At 39.6% G+C, this 17868-nt stretch overlaps 1 protein-coding gene across 1 annotated transcript in view; it reads right to left on the reverse strand.

The window, feature by feature from the left end:
• The window catches only part of sorcs2 (sortilin-related VPS10 domain containing receptor 2), a 410103-nt gene that overhangs the window by 314257 nt on the left and 77978 nt on the right, over positions 1-17868 (reverse strand). The window contains 1 exon segment of the mRNA XM_030722668.1: positions 6384-6451. Coding sequence (XP_030578528.1) covers positions 6384-6451 — 68 coding nt within the window.

Consider the following 17868-nt stretch of genomic DNA (forward strand, 5'->3'; position numbering starts at 1 on the left):
AGGAATCCCTCATACTGCGTTGGGAGGTTCTAGACAACCAGATATAATCAATTTTGCTGTCTAGTGAACAGACATTGGAACTGCCAGCTTGTGTGAGTTAGCCCTTATCCTGGCATGAGCTCCTCTGTGCTTGCTATGTTTCCGCATTCTTTTGCAATGCCTACGATGCCTCCTCATTGGTGTTGTCATAGGCAACAGTGTCTCAGGATCCGGTCCATTTATTAGGCTTCGCTTGTTTAGCTGATGGAGTATGGTTGGCTGAAGTGCTTCGTAGCACGTGTCTTGCACTTACACACTTAGCTTCACTCATCACACAGTTTAAACCGCACATATAAGTACATTCACACACACTGATAGGTTCGTGGAGAAGTGGCTGCAAGCGCAGGTTGCACCACCAGATGAAATCCTTGGACCAATTGTCAGATCTTATGCTGGTGCAGTGCGTCCTGGGTTCCTCCCGGTGCACAACAATGCTTGGCCTCATGTGGTGAGAGTATGCAAGTAGTTCAGACGAGTATGCAGGTAGGTCAGATGAGCGTGGGGGCCAGACAATTGATACAGTTGAGTAGCCCCCACGCTCACCTGACCTAAATCCTATAGAACACCTCTGGGCCATTATGTTTCAGTCCATTTGATGTCACCAAGTTGCACCCCAGGATCTCCAGAAGCTCAGTGATGCCCTGGTCCATCATCTCATTAGCTCCCATGTGCTTGTATGCATGCCATGTCATCAGGCAGGCATACAAGCATATGGGGGCCAAGTAAACTGCTGAGTACCATTTTGAGTTGCTCCAATTAAATTTTGGCAAAATGGACTAGCCTACCACATCATTTTTTCACTTTGATTTTCTGGGTGTTGAATTCAGCCATCTTTAGGTTGATAATTTGGATTTCCATCAAACAATGTGGCAGCTTTTTGTACCTAACACATTACCCAGTCCATATCAGTATACAGTAGATGTCCAGCATAATTTATTTTCCCCACTGAGATCTGATGTGTTTTCAAAGTGTTTAATTTGTTTTTTTTGTGTGTGTGTGTGTGTGTGTGTGTGTGTGTGTGTGTGTGTGTGTGTGTGTGTGTGTGTGTGTGTGTGTGTGTGTGTGTGTGTGTGTGTGTGTGTGTGTGTGTGTTAAAAATCATACAGAACACAACACACTGAGGGGAGAATTTTCTGCTGAATAAGTACTTTGACTTTTGATAACTAAAATAAGTCATGAGTACTGGTAGCTAAAATTTGATATTAATCTAATGGTAAATATTTTAATCACTATAGAAGTCTTTAAAATGATGTTTCCTCTATACTACATACATTAGAATATACTCTTAGAATACTGGACAAGTACAAATTAATACAGGAAAACACAAAGACAAAAATTTTGAAATTGAACATCATGTAAAAAACTGGCTCTGTGGTTGTGGTTGATAAGACAGTTCTGCATATCTGACAATTGAGCATACATGATGTCAGTAGTTGTGTTTGTGAAACCGTGGTGTGGTTGATGTACTGTACATAGAAGTGCCAGCCTGTCAGACAATCTCTTCATCCATAATGGAACAGTGAAGCCGCCCCCCCCCGGTGGCTACCAGCCCTCTTCGCCTCTTCAAAAGATGTGTGAAGATGGCATGAATTATAAATATCCCCTCCACTCTTACACCAACACCCTGTTTATGGGAGTGTGTGATGAGCATGAGGACATGGATTACATATTGGTATCCTGGTTTAGATCATTTTATAGAGAAACAGATGAGAAAGTGTTTTTGGGTTTTTGAATATTCATTTGAGGAATGGTGGATGGACTGGTCCTTATATAGCACTTTTCTATATAGCACTTTTCTACTATATTTGAGCACTCAAAACACTGTATACAGCATGCCTCATTCACATACATTCATACAAGCACTTCTTTCTTTGGCTAAGTGCTTTCTATCTAAGAGTCACACTCCAACGGTTACATCGGAGAGCAACTTGGGGTTCAGTATCTTGCCTAAGGATACTTTGGCATGCAGACTGGAGCAGCCAGGGTGTGAACCACCAACCTCCCGGTTAATAGGTGACCTGCTCTACCTCCTGGGCTTCAGTTCACAGGCAGACCAATGAAACCAGTAAGAACTGAGTTTGGACTAAACATATTTTTACAGCAAAACTGAAAATACTTTCATTTGACTAGTGTGGGTTGCTGCGGGTCCAAAAAGCAGTAGCTTTTAGAGGTAAAGCTTCAAACAGTCAAAGTTTGAATCGGTTTGCAACAACTGCAATTGCAGTCTTTATCTTTTCAAAATAAAACAACAAGGCGATCCATTATAAGACCTTTTTTTTTTTCCAAATTAAGTATTTTTTTAATTAACAGGTACAAACATGATTTAGCCTTTAGACATAAAAACTGTAACCTGATCAAAATATAAAATTACAATAGATACTATCCATCAAATCACAAACAGAAGGCAGAATCTGCCCAACATGTGAAGCTCTGTCTCATCTAAAAATAAGAAACACTTGCACAGAGTATTCAAAGCCAAAAAAAGTGAAGTGCACATCTGCTCCTTTCAGTTTGAGGATCAAAAAGGTTTACTGAGTATTTCATGACTCCACTCAGAGCAACAGAATCTAAAGATGAGTTCTGTAAGCCTGCAGTCATCACAGTGTTTGGTAATGCACTGGCAAATCCTCACATCTTTGCCTAATCTACAAGCTCTTTTCTTTCTGTTTGCTCTGAAGCTGTACCTGAATTCAATGCAAAAAAGTAAAAAAAATTGTACTAATCACCCGAAAGGTATTACACATGTTGTTTTGGTGTCCTTGAGCAAGACACTGAGTGGGAATATATCACGGGTCTTGTGAATAGCCTTACATTCTCTCCACCATCTGCCATTGTCAGGAACTCTAAATGCTTTACAGGCTAGGATTGAAAGAGGAGAAGCTGAATGAAGTAGCAAAATTCTTTACAATATATAAAGAATTCCAAGCAATCCAGATCACCGGTACGTCTAGGGACACACCTTTTAACTCAAACTTAACAAAGTAAAAACTGTGCCTTGAGTGTGTCTCCATAGTGTAGTGGTTTATGCATTTATCTGTTAAATGGAGATCCCTGTTTCAATCCTGGAGAGAGACATGGACAATTTTGGAGTTGTGCTAGGAATGGCATCCAGTGGCATCAAGAAAAGAAATCTGCCAATTCAAACAGCACTACCTGCTGTGGTGGCCAAAAGTAGCTTTGAAGATCATGGTACACATATTTTACCAGAACTGACAATCTGACAAACATATGTACTTCAGCTTGACTAGCTAGGTGTGCAAGAGTGTCAGAATAGACAGGGTTTTGAAATTCTGTTCAGCAAATACTCTTACTTTATTCAAGACATGAAAGTGTTCAGTGTGTCAAGACACACTGAACACACACAAAGACACATAAAGCATAAAGCTGCAGAGTTCTTGGAGGGAGGTTACAGAGCAGCCAGCAGGAGGCAAGGGCAACTGAGTTTATGCACAGCCTGGAAGGTGGACGTTCCAAACATGTACTCGTTTAGACAAGTTCAGACATCACACTTAGACCTGATTTGCTTGTAGCTCCAACACCAAACACACAGCAGTGTGTGATTGACTGCACCTCTGATAAACTGAAACATAATGACATCACTCCCAATTTATCATCAATTATTGACCAAAGCCTGAAAGGAGTGAAAAGAAAAAAGAATGAATAAGAGAAGACAACCTGTTGCCAAGAGACATTTGTATTGCCTCACATAGATCAATCTGAGTCATCTTTGAACAAGTAAATGTTCTATTTTAACATGTGTACTTGAAAGACACTATTTTTCCCTTCTCCCTTCACAAAGAACTCATGAGACAAGTGAGAGGAAATGTTTGGAGCTCTTTCTGTCAACCATGCTATAGCATGGGACCTTGAGCCAGTCATAAGAGAATGAAGGACAGACATGCAGCAGTAACAAACTGATAAAAGCCTCAGGACAGACAAAACTCTTCAGAGTACAAAGAGAAACACAGCCATGAAGAGCAGCTACGCTTATTATGATTAGAATGTACAAGCTGGGAGCTTTAGACTTGATGGTTGATAAAGCAGTCCAGGGTGTTTGGGGAAGTAGGTGTTTATCAGACTTTGCAATACATCATGTAGCTAGTAATGACTGACCTTCTTAATCAATTTAAGATTTTAGCAAGTTGCTCTAAAAAAAAAATTGGTAATTTTCCAAAGTCTTCATTGCTTTGGTAAGTCATAATTACTCCCATCTCTATTCAAAACTGATTCGATTCATTCATGTACCCAGTCTAGTCTCACAGAAACATTTGATCATGTGTCTTCAATTTAGGCTTCTCCTCCATTGCTTTGGTTACCTCGAGAACAAGTCCCACCCCAGGCTGTGATGACAATAGATTGTTACACAGTCCCTTGCCAACTTATGATCTAAACCTAACCAAGCAGTTTTTAGGACAAATATTAAGCAGTAAGTAAAACAAAAAGTAATAAGAAAAAATGAGTAGTAAGTCAGCTACACAAATCAAAGTTTGTGTCCAGTCTCAAACCACTTTTCTGGATCAAAGACTTGGCTTCAAACTCCACACCACACCATACATCTCCAGAACTGAAATGTCTGCATTTCTGTGCAACCAGATTGAATGTGGACATCTTTCTTGATTTTTGTCAGCTGTCCCCCCCCAAATGATATTAGAAGCATCTCATAAAATCAGTAAGCAGAACTTGAAAAACTTGAGTTGAGATCATTTTTGTTAATCCTGTGATTCTGAGGTCAAAGAGTAACTAATTCCAAAATGAAAATGTGTGTGAAGTGCTGGGGTCTTGGGAGATTATGCATTCTAGGCCATCATAGGACACTAAAATACAATCAAAAGTCATTACTTCTACTAGTGAATGCAGCAGAATCTGAATGCTACCTCTGGTCTTTTTATAGAGCAGAAGTGAATGATACTGACTGAGTGGTGTCCAACATTGCTGGGTTAAACTTACGAATATTAAGTGAAGGTGTTCCATTAGGAAGCAGTGTATTTTATTTACAGACATAAGCCAAGCCTTTATGGTGCTCTGCTGAACTAATAGGACCTCTGCCCTCAAAACTTTTTCTCCTCTCACTGTTGTTAACTTTCCCCTTGTGTGAAACCTGGCTTCGAGATGAACACCACCTGACAGGGTGGGACAGCAAACCCATTCATCCTCCCCCATCTTTCTCATTTGATCCTACAGCCTTGGAACTTCAAAGCCTATTTATGGGCTGTCTATGTACCATGCCAAGCTAACAGCTACAAAGGACTTGAGGTACACCCCACGCATAATGCCTAACAAGACATGGTCGTATAGCTGTATGGATCCTCCTGGAAACATGCTAATTTCATTGAAAGTTCCGTTTTTTGGACAGTGATGCCAGCAGGCAGGAGGCCAGCTTCTCCTCTCTCTGAATTCAGTCTGAACTGAACCTAAATTGGCACTGATTTGCAATATTTTTTTTTTCCTTTCTTGGGTGAGCTGTCCAGTAGTGAGTCCCCAGCATTAGTCATACAGTGCAACAATTAAAACATCAACAGAGGAAGGACAAAAATATGTACATTATTCATATAAGTCCTCTGGGGAGACAAGCAGTCAGAGTTAATGAGAGGCTGAAGCTTTGAAGTCATGGAGCCCTCAGTGAGGTGAATGGCATGAATTACTGTAAGCACAACCATCAGACACACTTTGCTCTGTGTGAATGCCTTCTAGATGTCTAATTTTAGCCAATATTTTGTCTATGTTCTAGGTTTTTATTAGGAAATTTGCATATAATTAAGTCCCCTTTACCCCGTTATCTACAAGGTCCAGCTCAGTTACATAGCAGCACTCCAGAAGCTGTGGGAGAGGAAGTAGATTAAATACATAGTTAATACTCTATGGGAATATATGTCTGAATACAAGATGTACTTGTTGTCAAGTGGGGTGGAATGGATACGCTGCCTTTTCCGCTGTTCAAATGCGAGAGAAGCAAGAAGGGTTTTTGGTGAGCAACCGCTTTGCTAAATAGAGGAAGCTCTGCCAGCCAGACTTGACCCCTTTCCCTGGCACTGTTGGTGCCAGTCATCCTGCCCTGAGCCATGCTGATATGCTATCTGCCCAAACAGATGCCCACTCTGGCCTCACAGCGCCGCTCTCCGGTCCCCCACTTTAGTTGTAGCTGCCTGCTGATGTTTTGTCCGCCCTAGCGCTCTGTTTCACCCTTGTCTCCTTGAAGAGGCACAGCGGAGAGATAACTAGACCCGTGCTGACCTTCCTGTTCAAGGGAAGTGGCTTGCTGATGAAAGGTCTGCAGGAGTCTGGGGCCATACATGACATAAAGACATCCAGCAAGTGCAAACATGGTGTCTAAATGATCCACCTACCTCCACAGTGAGCTTTCCAGCACTTTGGTGGAGTCAGCGTGGTAGTACTTGGTCAGGATCAGGATGACCTGCAAAAGAACACGGTGGAGAGAGAAAGAGACATTTAGACAACTACAACTAAAAGCAATCAGAGAAATTAGGCCTGATTTTCAGATCACTGAGATTAGATTTATAAGCAGCTACCCATAATCTCAACATGACGTCACAAATCAAATAAGGTCAAATTTATGTGACCTTTTTTGCTATAGCTGACAGGTATCTGTGTGTCTCTAAGATGGACTTGGTGCCTTTTGGAGCCTTTCTAATGGAATTATGTGACAAAAATTTAGATTGCTGTGAGGTACAGACTGTTTGTCTGATGTTTGCACTTAGTCTTTGCTGGGTGAAATTCTAGCATTTCATTGGTTTAATAACTTAGCACTCCATCCTCAGTGCTAATATTGAGGTTTCAAAATACAATATTACAGTAGCTACAACTAGCTTTTATGTGCAGTCTACATGGATAGCGGAATTAGCTAAAATTATTCATAAAACATTTTAGCAAAATCTGTATTTTTATAATCAGTCCTTTGCAAACAGCTGTTACTAGTGCACATGGATGATTGGTCAGTTTGACACAGGGTAGCCTAAATTATTTCATTTATTCTTTATAGCTGTGTTCATACCCAAGTGTTTATCCTTTTCCTCTTAGCTTTCTTTTTTTTTTTTTTTAATTTGAGGCCCAAACAGAGTTTCAGGCAACAGCAATCGAGGGACTGTTTTTAATCAATACTTTAAATACTTTAAAGCACTACTTATCAGTACACCTGCACAAATGTGACAAATGTGTGCCCACTATTTAAACTAATCTCTTTTCTGTGTTTTTATTTCAACCATAAGCAACCATGGGGGAACTCTCTTTGCACTGCTGCTGATTTTTATGCTGAGTCCTGTTTGAGGCTGCTTGGAGAAACTATTACCCTGAACAAATAATTGCATTGTTTGCCAGATTGCTTCCAAAGAGAGCTCATACAGACCTTTCCTCCTTCACTCCTTTGTGCAAGTATGAATTTAGCTTAAACTAATTTTTCCTGTGGCAATTTAAATATGAAATCTTTATTTTAAGGAGTGTACAGATTTGTTTTTTGGGTTAGTGGACAGGTACCCTATGATTTTAATTCTTTATTTTTATCTCATGTGAAGTATTAATAAAGAAAATTAATGCATTATTCATATAACCAAGATATCTTGGCCAAGGGCATCATCTGTGTGTGTATACACTGGATCAGAGTTGCTTGTCTTTCATATTTCTCAGAACTCCTCTTCTTGACATCAAGGCCCACTGGGATTTGTGTTGCCATGGCAAGAGTACCAATGGGTCATGGATCACAGGGGGGGCTAGAATTGTGATTGACAGGCTGGCTTACATTTCTAGGAGCAAGTGGAAAAACCCAAGCGTGTCCTTAGGCAGAGGGGACTTGATTGACCAAGAGGTGCTGCCCAGAGTCAGCTGCCAACAGCAATTTGCAAATGTGGCTGCTCTCAGAGAATAAAGCTGCAAACTGTGTGGCATGGACTCTCCTGATACAAAAAAGAAAGCGTAGTCTGTATCACCATATTTTCTGTGATGACGGCACATAATTATGGCTCTTATTTTCAGGCTGCATGTCCTTGAATTTTTAAGGAAAAAAATGAGTAAAAAGACTGGGTGGCCACTGAGAAAATGAAGCAAGGACAGGAGGTAAGCATCTGGTTGATTTTTAGTCAGACAGGATGAAAGCCATACTGTCTTGCTTGGCTGACCTAATAAGATGCCTGGCTGCAGGCCCAAACATTTTATCAAATATATTTTCATCCTTGTCAGAACATTTAGCCTCATAAAATACCCTCTAGCATAAAGTAATGCCCAAAGCTTTCATAATGCCCTCTTGTGTCAGGACGAGGCCACATAGCCGATAGCATTCAGGCTATCGTTAATAGAAACAGAAACCCTCTGCAATTTTTAAAAGCCCTCTGTGGCATGGCAGGTCTTTAACTGTGTCTTGAAAGAGGTTTTCCCCCACACAAAACTGAGAGTTGGTTAAAGTGGAGCACCACAGCTGGGGAGATACAGAATGAGCTTTGAGCGTTCTAGACCAATTTCCACAACACAGACTGCCATCAAAGCCTCTCAGTGGAGTCTCGAGGCGCTTGGCTCAAAGCAACCCAAATTCAGGACTTCCAACCCTGTTGGGTCTTGGCTTCCAAAGATGTTTATGGAGTCCAGAAAACTGGAACAGAGGACATCTCCTTGAGCTGCAGCCCGCTTCCCTGGAGTGATAACAACCCTGGTAGAAGCTTCAGTGTCAGTGCCTAACCTGCTTTCTTACTTTCACAAAAACTTTCTTCCCTGATGAGGAATAGACAGCATCCATATCTGACTGAGCAGTCATGTGGCCTTCTGAATCATATAGCGCATATCAAGTGTTTTCCAATTGCTCGTTGGCCTACTGTGACTCAAGCGGTGTCTCTGGAAACAGGCTGTCCGCCTCTGCACAGCTGTCCTTGTCCTAATGAGACACTGGTGCAAAGCTTGACACTTTTACTATGCATGGCAGAAAGTCTCTTGACACACAGATTAGATCTGCCATGCAGCATGCTTAGTACTTATGCTTCCCAAGCCACTCTTGGTTTCTTTTTTGTTCAGGTTTAAGCCTCCAGTTGAAAATGCAAGCCTTTGTGTTTATAATCATTGACTATTTTATGCTATTCATTAGATTGCTGATAATCAAAGTGAAAGGCCAGCATTTGACTGTAACTTGACATGGATGAACATCCAGATGCAGCAGTTATGTTTGTGGACACCATACAAAAAAACAAAACAAAAAAACAACATCCAATAGTTTTTTATGTTTACTTCTGGTTTAGTTTAAATAGAGGCTGGAGAAGCACTAAATGTTCAACTTTTTTTTAAAATCAGGTCTCATCGTATCATGACCACTCTTGATTTCAAATATTAGAGATATGCAGCAAAATAGCATAACAATATATGCACATGAATTGGTTGGGTGGTTCAGCCAGGCTTTGCAGCATATTATGTCAATACATGCAGAACAGACACCAAGTCCCAGAGCTAAGTTGGAGAAGTAGTTCCACATGAAAATGCATACCTCTACAGCCCCTTGGATCCTTGCTCTCACACAAAATACATTTTGCCTGTGGCTTCCGAGTAAGCCCTGTCTATATCACACATCTATAATTATAGCGTTCTAAGTGTGGCACACGTCAAATTCCATCCTCTGTCTTGGACATGAAAAGTAGAACTGAAAAGTATATGTGAACATCAGCCCCGTTAATCTTTGCATCATTCATCCAAATGCCAGTGCCAGCAAAATATTCAGCTTCTCTATTCCCATGTAGTGTCAGTCCTCAAGGCCCACATTCTGTTTAACTGGAAAATGATTTTTCTTTGGGGATGAAGTGGACAGGGCAAGAATGTATTCAGCCATAAATCACTACTGGCAGGAGTCAGAGAGAGCGTTTATTTGGCAGCACCGTAACTAGCCACACTGACAAAACTGCAGAACAACAGAGAAGCCAGATGCTTGTATTGCCTCTAGTGTATGAAGCAGTATGTTGACTATGACTACACTTGGCAACTACAGCTCATTGGACTAAAGGGCGAAATCGGCAAGGGCAAGAAATACAATCTCAGCAGTTCAAAAAAAAAAAAAAAAACGCTTGTCTTTTTTAGAAAATCCAGCACTATGCCAGCCAGTTGTAATTCTATGATTGTTAGACTCAAATAGTATTAGAGAATATGACAAGCTAAAGTGAGCTAGGAGACCATTTTTTTCAAGGGTAATGACAGAAAAATGTCTGTGCATCCTATACTTAATTCAGTAATTAATTGCAAGGAAGTTTGGGATGAACTCTGCAACCTTTTATTGAAGGAAGTATTCCTCTCGTAACCATTTAGTAATACCATGACTACATAGCCAGACAGTGTGGTTTTCTTGTTTGTAAGCTAGCAGACAATGGGCCTAATAGCCTCTATTGGGAAAAAGTCAACAGGGTGGTCAAGACCCCTGGATGACTCCATGCAAAACAAGAGCTACAAGAGGCCCCATTGAGAGTCAGGCTCATAGCCGAGCTGACCGTGAACTCTAGCTTGACAGCTGCTGTTTGTCCCTGAGACATTCCCATCAACTGTATGACAGTAGAGTGTTATCAATCAGCTATTGAGGACACAGAGGGAGAAAATGTTAAAGGCAGAAAAGGACTGAGGGGGAAATAAAGACAGACAGACAGACTCAGAGGCTCAGGAGAAAGAATGCACTCATTCATTTTTAAAGTGAAAACAGTGAAATACAAGTGCTCCGTCTAAGTGTGCGACACCCCCACCTCATCCCTTCAGGGTGCTTCACATTTTCCAGAAACAGACCACACGCATAAACAATTCATCACAGTCTGGAATAAAAGGGAGGAACTCATATTTAAAACACACACATACAAACACACACACACTATATGGAGATGTATAATATGTAACCTTGACTTAAATTTCATTTCCAAATTCATTTAGATTATTTTTGAATGACTTTTTGCATGTGACACAGCAGAGGAGAATTAAAGAGGAAGATTTAAGCATTAAGACAGAGAGAGAGAGGCAACAGAGTCTGAAGCAGGATTTAAAATAGGGATATTGCAGTTACAAACACTACATTTTCCAGTTTCTTGGATGATGCTGACTCACATTCAAGGCATTTGAGAGGTGAAATCATTTCCCACAATTCTAGAACGACTTCCAAAGCATCTGGAGTGGTCAACAAGGGTTTAATGGCTAGCCCACTATAATTCCCTGGCAAAAAAAAAAAAGCTTAATCTTAGCCCAAATCCTAATCCTTAATTTATCCAATAAAGGAGAACTGCCAGCTAGATTGTGACATAATAAGCTTAGACTCATATATGAACAAGAGATTAATTCTACTGTGGCAGTTCACACAATGCAGTGCTGCATTCTGTGCTTGACTAGATATTTAGCGCTGGTAAAACACTGTATCTTAACAATGATATCCTGGCATGTCCCAAGATACATTCACAGGCTCAGACCTTTATAATGGAGGCTGTAACCCAGCCACTCGCTCTAAAGTGCTCAGATGTACTTCTACAGACTGCCAAAGTGTTGCCAGCCTCTCTGCCATTATAGCTAAGACAGAGAACCCAAGTGCAGGGTGGTCGTCTCTGATTGCAGGCAGACACAGCATCACTATTTTTACTGCACACCACCCCCACCCCATGTTCCCAAATCACTATTTATTTATTACTTTTGGCAGGTTCTTTTTTTTTTCCAGCTCAAATGTACCCTCTAAAGGGAATTTTGCAAAACTACAAATTGCAAATATAACTTTATTTGCAGGGCTCAGCATCAAATCAAATTACAGGTAATAAAGAATACAGTTCTTAAAACTTTAACACACACACACACACACACGCACACACACACACACACACACACATGCACGCACAGACACTCGTTACCATTTTAAAAGTAGTTTGAAATTGCCTCCATTCATTATTTAGTTCAGGTGAGGAGAAGACGGGTGGGCAGTTACATGGACCTTTGCTTCTGCTTGCCTTGTGCTCTGTCCACACAAAAGGCTTTGCTGCTCTTACTTGAAAATCTCAGCCCACTCAGGTGGAATGGGAGCACATCTGGATGCCAGATGAACTATTGTAGATCATCAAGGAAGTAATTTACTTCGTTATTCTTCTCGCGTCTACATGCACTGTGTGACGTGTTTAAAAATGGTTGAAGAGGTTTAAGGTATTTACTTGTCCATTATAAGCATTGGTCATGTTTATGAATTTACAATAATGGACCACTATGAAAATGTGAAAAATGGAAACTGTGAGAAAAGCATCTACTGAGGCAGGGAGGGGAAACTTCCGAGAGCTTTACAGAAAGCTTGTTTGACAGCATTGTTCTGGATATCACAAATGAAAAGGGCATGGCATTTACTTTGTCGCTTGGTTTTTGGTTTTGGAATTATACAGATACATTTGCTAATACCTGTACTGCACACAAGGTAAGTCGGAAATGTGACCAGCAATGTTTGAGGTATACATGAGGTGTACAGTCAGTTAGAGCGCACATTTTTTATGGACTTTTGACTTTGCAATAACGGCAAATTCAGCAAAACTTGAACTCGATTTATTTCATGTTAGCTCTGGAAGTCATTTGTATACATCTTTTGGAACCAAAATCTTTTTACAACTTTACTTTCTCCTTCTACCTGTTCACCCATCATTTGGCTTTTCTCCTCCTCTTTGATGTCTGAAATGTCTTTTGTGGTTTTCATCTTCTCTTTTTGATCTCCAGGCTTGCTTAAATCTCTGAAGGCTTCTTCTTCTTTTCAAGCCTTCTCTGTTCTTCCATATTTGAACAATTGCTATAATTGGGCTCTGATCAAATTGGCAGCCTGTTATCCAAGGAAGAGACTGGAACAGTTTAGGGCTGGTGATGTTCACCCAAACGCACGTGCACATCCTGCCCCCATTCACTTAAATTATGGGGTGCACACACAACAACGGCTATCTTTGGCAACACACATTACTGTAATTCTACTGCGATCTCAAAGGGATATCATCAGGACACATTTTAAAAATATATTCTCAAACAACAATAATTTGTAGCTATCCATTCAAATAGATATTTCTGCACATGAAATTGTGAGAGAATTTTGCCAGTTAAGAACCTAGTAGATTGACTGATGCACTAGCCGACAACTAATTAGAGCTAACAGCACTGAGTGAGCTCAGTTCCTTAGATGTATGATAATCCACTGCTGGGAGCCCAAGGCCTTTGGGACTAAGACACAAAGCAGTGGGGGAGGGAGAAGAAGTGATAAGAGCAGTACAGGATATAGTGGGTGAACAGAAGATAAAAGAAAACGGCACAAAGCCAAAAGACAAAGAAGAGCTGAACTGTTGAGAATGGATAAGTAGAAAGAAAGGCATCATATGAAACAAAAAAAGACAAGAATTACAGTTAGAGAACTATGAAATGAAGAGAAAAGGAAAGGATCGGCAATAGATTGCAGAGAAAAACAAGAGAAAGATGCATTAGAAATAAAATAGGGCACTGTGGTTGGGTGTGTGAGGGCTCTAATGGGGACAGTAATTGTTGAAACTGATAGGGATTGAGATGAACCTTTTGGCCCTTAAAGCTGTCCATCAATTTGTGCAGCTTACTCGGGACGAGGCAACGGGGACCAAGAACCCAACTTAACCTGTCTCTACTGTAGGTGGTAAGCCCTTGTCCTGAAGGGAAAAACCAACTGGGTTCATGGCCATACCAGGCTGTGTACTATAAAAGGTGGAGAAACACGATGGTGGACATGTTCTCAGCCTTTTACTAATGAACCAATAAAATATTGACACCATTCATGTCCTCTGTCTATCTTCTCCAATCTGATCTACAGCAAAAAAAAAAAAGGCATTTGAAATGAGGTGTTTCTTAAATGCTTACTATATGCTCCAGGTTTTTTATCTTGATTTCTGTATTTGGGTTCAGACTGCCGATTTACAAATAAAGAAGAGTTGCTCTACAACAGTCTCGTGGTGTTTTGGTATCCTCTGAGTAGTAAATGTGCAGCAGATCTGCTGCAGTGTACGAGATTTAGAAAGTCGTGTTGCTGAAAAATCTAATCTCATTCCATACATGCATCTGCTTGTATGACAAAAGATATGTCAAATATTTTATATCTACAGTATGTAGCTCTACTTTGGTATCACCCTGGTCACATGCTGTTGGTCCATTTTTCTGCTTGTCACTGATTTAAATAAGTATATTACAGTGTATGTGATATCAACATAAATGAGATCAAAACTATATATATATATATATATATATATATATATATATATATATATATATATATATATATATATATATATATATATATAGAGAGAGAGAGAGAGAGAGAGAGAGAGAGAGAGAGAGAGAGAGAGAGAGAGAGAGAGAGAGAGCAAGATTGATAATTTGTGGGTTTGTTATTGCAAGCAAATCCTTCCAAATATAAATCAGTATAAAAGAACCCAGATCTTTGCAAACTGTTAAAACACAAAGTACTTAACAGCTAGGAGAAGCTATTTTTTTTTCCTCACACCAGTTTGCTAGACCACACTTTGATCCATTCTGCAACCATTACATGCCAACAATTGCAGCTTTCCCTTACCAAGCTGCATTTTATTATGGTTTAAATTAGACTTTTCAGAACCAAAAGACCAAATGATGTAGCAAACACAATTTTACCCCACAGTATTGGTGTGAAGTGAGCCTGGTTCAGATAGATTGCCAGAAAGGGCACGAAATGAGAAATCTATTTTCTATTAACAGCTTCTGCATCATAATAAGTGTTCTGTTGCAAACACTGGGAGCCTAAGAAATCCATATAAACCTCAATGTAAAACAACCTTTTTTGTTACAAACTTCAGTACAATTTTGACTGACATGAAGGGGACCAAATAATCACCAACTTGGTACAGTGTTCTTTTAATCTTGAGAGAACATAACCACCATATGCGCCTGACATGCCAGTGGGACTCGGAAGCATCAGAAGGCAGATGCCTTTGAATATAGAAACAGTGATAATCTGTGATGTTTCTATCACTTTCATGGAGAGTATTCGAGAATGAAATGGTGATGTGCCTTCTGACTAACACAGCCTAGTGGTGCTCCAGCTGAAAGAAGAGAGATGGAGTAGGCATACAGATAAATGTTTGTAGATCATCTTTTCCTTTCAGGTAGACATATCGTTAGCCTAAGAGCATAATGGCCTAAGTCACATTTTGACCAAAATTGAGATATCTATCTAAATGAATCTACGCTGTTAGCAGAGTAGAATTAGGTAGGTATCTCAAAATATGCCAAAATATGACTTAGGCCAGTATGCTATTAGGCTAACGATACGTTGAACTGTGCACCTGCAATGACTATAAAAATCTTTCCATTCAAAACTATTAGAAAAAGAGCATCAGAGAAAGGGAGAGGTACGGTATTTCTTGAAAGAGTACACTTGTTTGAAGGCTATCTGCAGCCATGAATTTGTTTTAGGGCCTCTAACTCTGAACCTGTGAACCTAAATGATGAAACACTTTACCTTTCTGATTGTGTGCTGTGCATTGTTATTGTCCATGTGTACTAATCCCTGACTATTTACAGCCTTCACTGATTAAGTGAGTGGGGAACATTTCCCCTTCTCTCTGACGCAAACAGGAACTGCCACATCAAGCATACCACTGATAAGAGATGCTACACAAAGTAGGATTCATCATTCTTATTAGACATTATCTATTATTTTTACCATTGCATGATCTTTCAGTAGAAATTAATATTAAGATTAATGGAAGGGTAAAAGTGAGCAGAACCTGAATCAAACGCCCACTACCTCTCTCTCTCTCTCTCTCTTTCTATATATATATATATATATATATATATATATATATATATATATATATATATATATATATATATATATATATATATATATATATATATATACACATGCACACCACTTCTTCAAAGCCACATCATAAAACTCAAAGCCTCCCTAAAGCTACTAAATTGATCTTTCATGTGTAAAAAGCCACATTTGTGAGAACTTTCCCCAGTGACTAAGAAGCTTTGGAAGAACTCTGAACATTTTCAGGGTTTATATTTAGCTCTAAGGAAATTATTTTACCCCCTAAAAAAAGTCCTTGCTCAGTGTTTAGGGGCAAGTACCTTTTAAAGGTTTAGGAACTTTAGTGGTGGGGCCTTGAAGCACTGCGAGCTGCATTTTTGATTGAATGAGCACTCTCAGTACAACACTCTGCAAAAATGATGGCATCGCTGCACCAGAATGATGATTCAGCTCTTTTACTCCAAGCAAAGAAACAAACAACAGATGTGACACAAAACTCTGCTTATGCCACGTCACTTAATTGGTGCCTTTCCTGAAGAAAAGCAGCCTTAACACTCGTTCCAACAAATGTTTCATTGTCATCTCCTTAGCCAATGCAGACTTGTCACTCTTCAGTGAACATCGCTTTTATTTCAGCACCCACAGTCTGTGGCTGCTTCTCTTTAGCCCAACTTTCTTTTCTTCCATTTAGCTGCTGGTTTTTCTGGCTTTCTGTAGGTAAATGCCATTTCGTATGGTTCTGTCTCCTGTTTCTGTCCGTTTGTTTTTCAGTTGTTCTGTTGTGCATTTTCTATTTTCAACATACTAAATTTGATGTCATTTTCTTCATGAAGCCAGAATGACCACTTATTACACAAAAATGACGTCACCTACTCATTTGTGAAGTCTCCGTGTGAAGCTCTGAGTTGAGTGTTTTCTTGGTGTTTTGATGTGATGAGCCAGAGGCAGATGAGACTGGAACACAGCGCACTCATTGGCTAACAAGTAGTGAAGTTGTTTTCCAATATTAATATTTTGGATAATCCTCTTTTGTGACTCTTAGTATGTAATTTTCAAAATGGACAATGCTCTATTAAATAGCACTTGAAACTAGTGGTTGAGCCTACAAAGACTTTTTGTACTGTCAATGGTGTGACTGACAAAAGTATAAAGGTTTAGAGAGCAACAGGTCACCATGACTAAGAATAATCTAGTGATTAATAATCTACTCATTATTCTAGTGATTAATGACATCCCATCAGTGTTCATGTTCAGGGGTGTTGTTTAAATGTTAATACTATCAGTTCATATACTGTAACTATACAGTTTATGGAAAGGAATGCCTCAAAAAAACAGCCCTCTGTCTCTTAACAAATAATATAATTAAAAGTGCTCTTTCTTTTTAAAAAAAATCTAGGCTAATTATAGCAACATTTTCTGAGTTTGTTTCTTGTAAAAATTTGGTGAACTATAAGGTTGTTTAAAGTGCATTTGATTTCAAATTAAGTAGAGCTCTTTTTACTTAGGTATACTATATTAACATATCATCTCTGAGTATTGCACACTTTTTTGAGATTATAAGATATCAGATCTTTATGGATGAAAGATTCAAATTGAAATTTTTTTTTTTGCGTAATTTGTTGACAAGAAAATGATGTAACAACGGTCAGCGAAAACCAAAAGCATCAATGCTTTGAGGGCTGGATTCATAGTCACACCCAAAATCAAAGTTAAAAAGTATTCCCTTCATTTGTTGAGCAGTATATTTATCACCTTTATCACCATGCTTAACCTTTCAGTCTGCAGCTGTGTTTTGTTTGTGTCTACTCTGGCTACCTTTACTGTCATGGTGGCTCCTGTCCTGGCTCAGGCTTCATCCCCTTCAGTGGATACAGCTGCTTTGCACAGCTGAACAGATGTCACTTCAGTATTATCATAATCCCCATCCCTGTCCCTCTGTCTCACCCCATCCTCGTCCATCCTTCATGTTGCTTTTTGGCAGTTGTTTTTGCTTTGTCATATATACCCATTACCAACTCTGTTCCATTCGTTTGCTTCACTTCTTACAAGTAAGCACTTCT

Source organism: Archocentrus centrarchus (genome assembly GCF_007364275.1).
Source record: "Archocentrus centrarchus isolate MPI-CPG fArcCen1 chromosome 18 unlocalized genomic scaffold, fArcCen1 scaffold_23_ctg1, whole genome shotgun sequence".
Classification (NCBI taxonomy): Eukaryota; Metazoa; Chordata; class Actinopteri; order Cichliformes; family Cichlidae; genus Archocentrus; species Archocentrus centrarchus.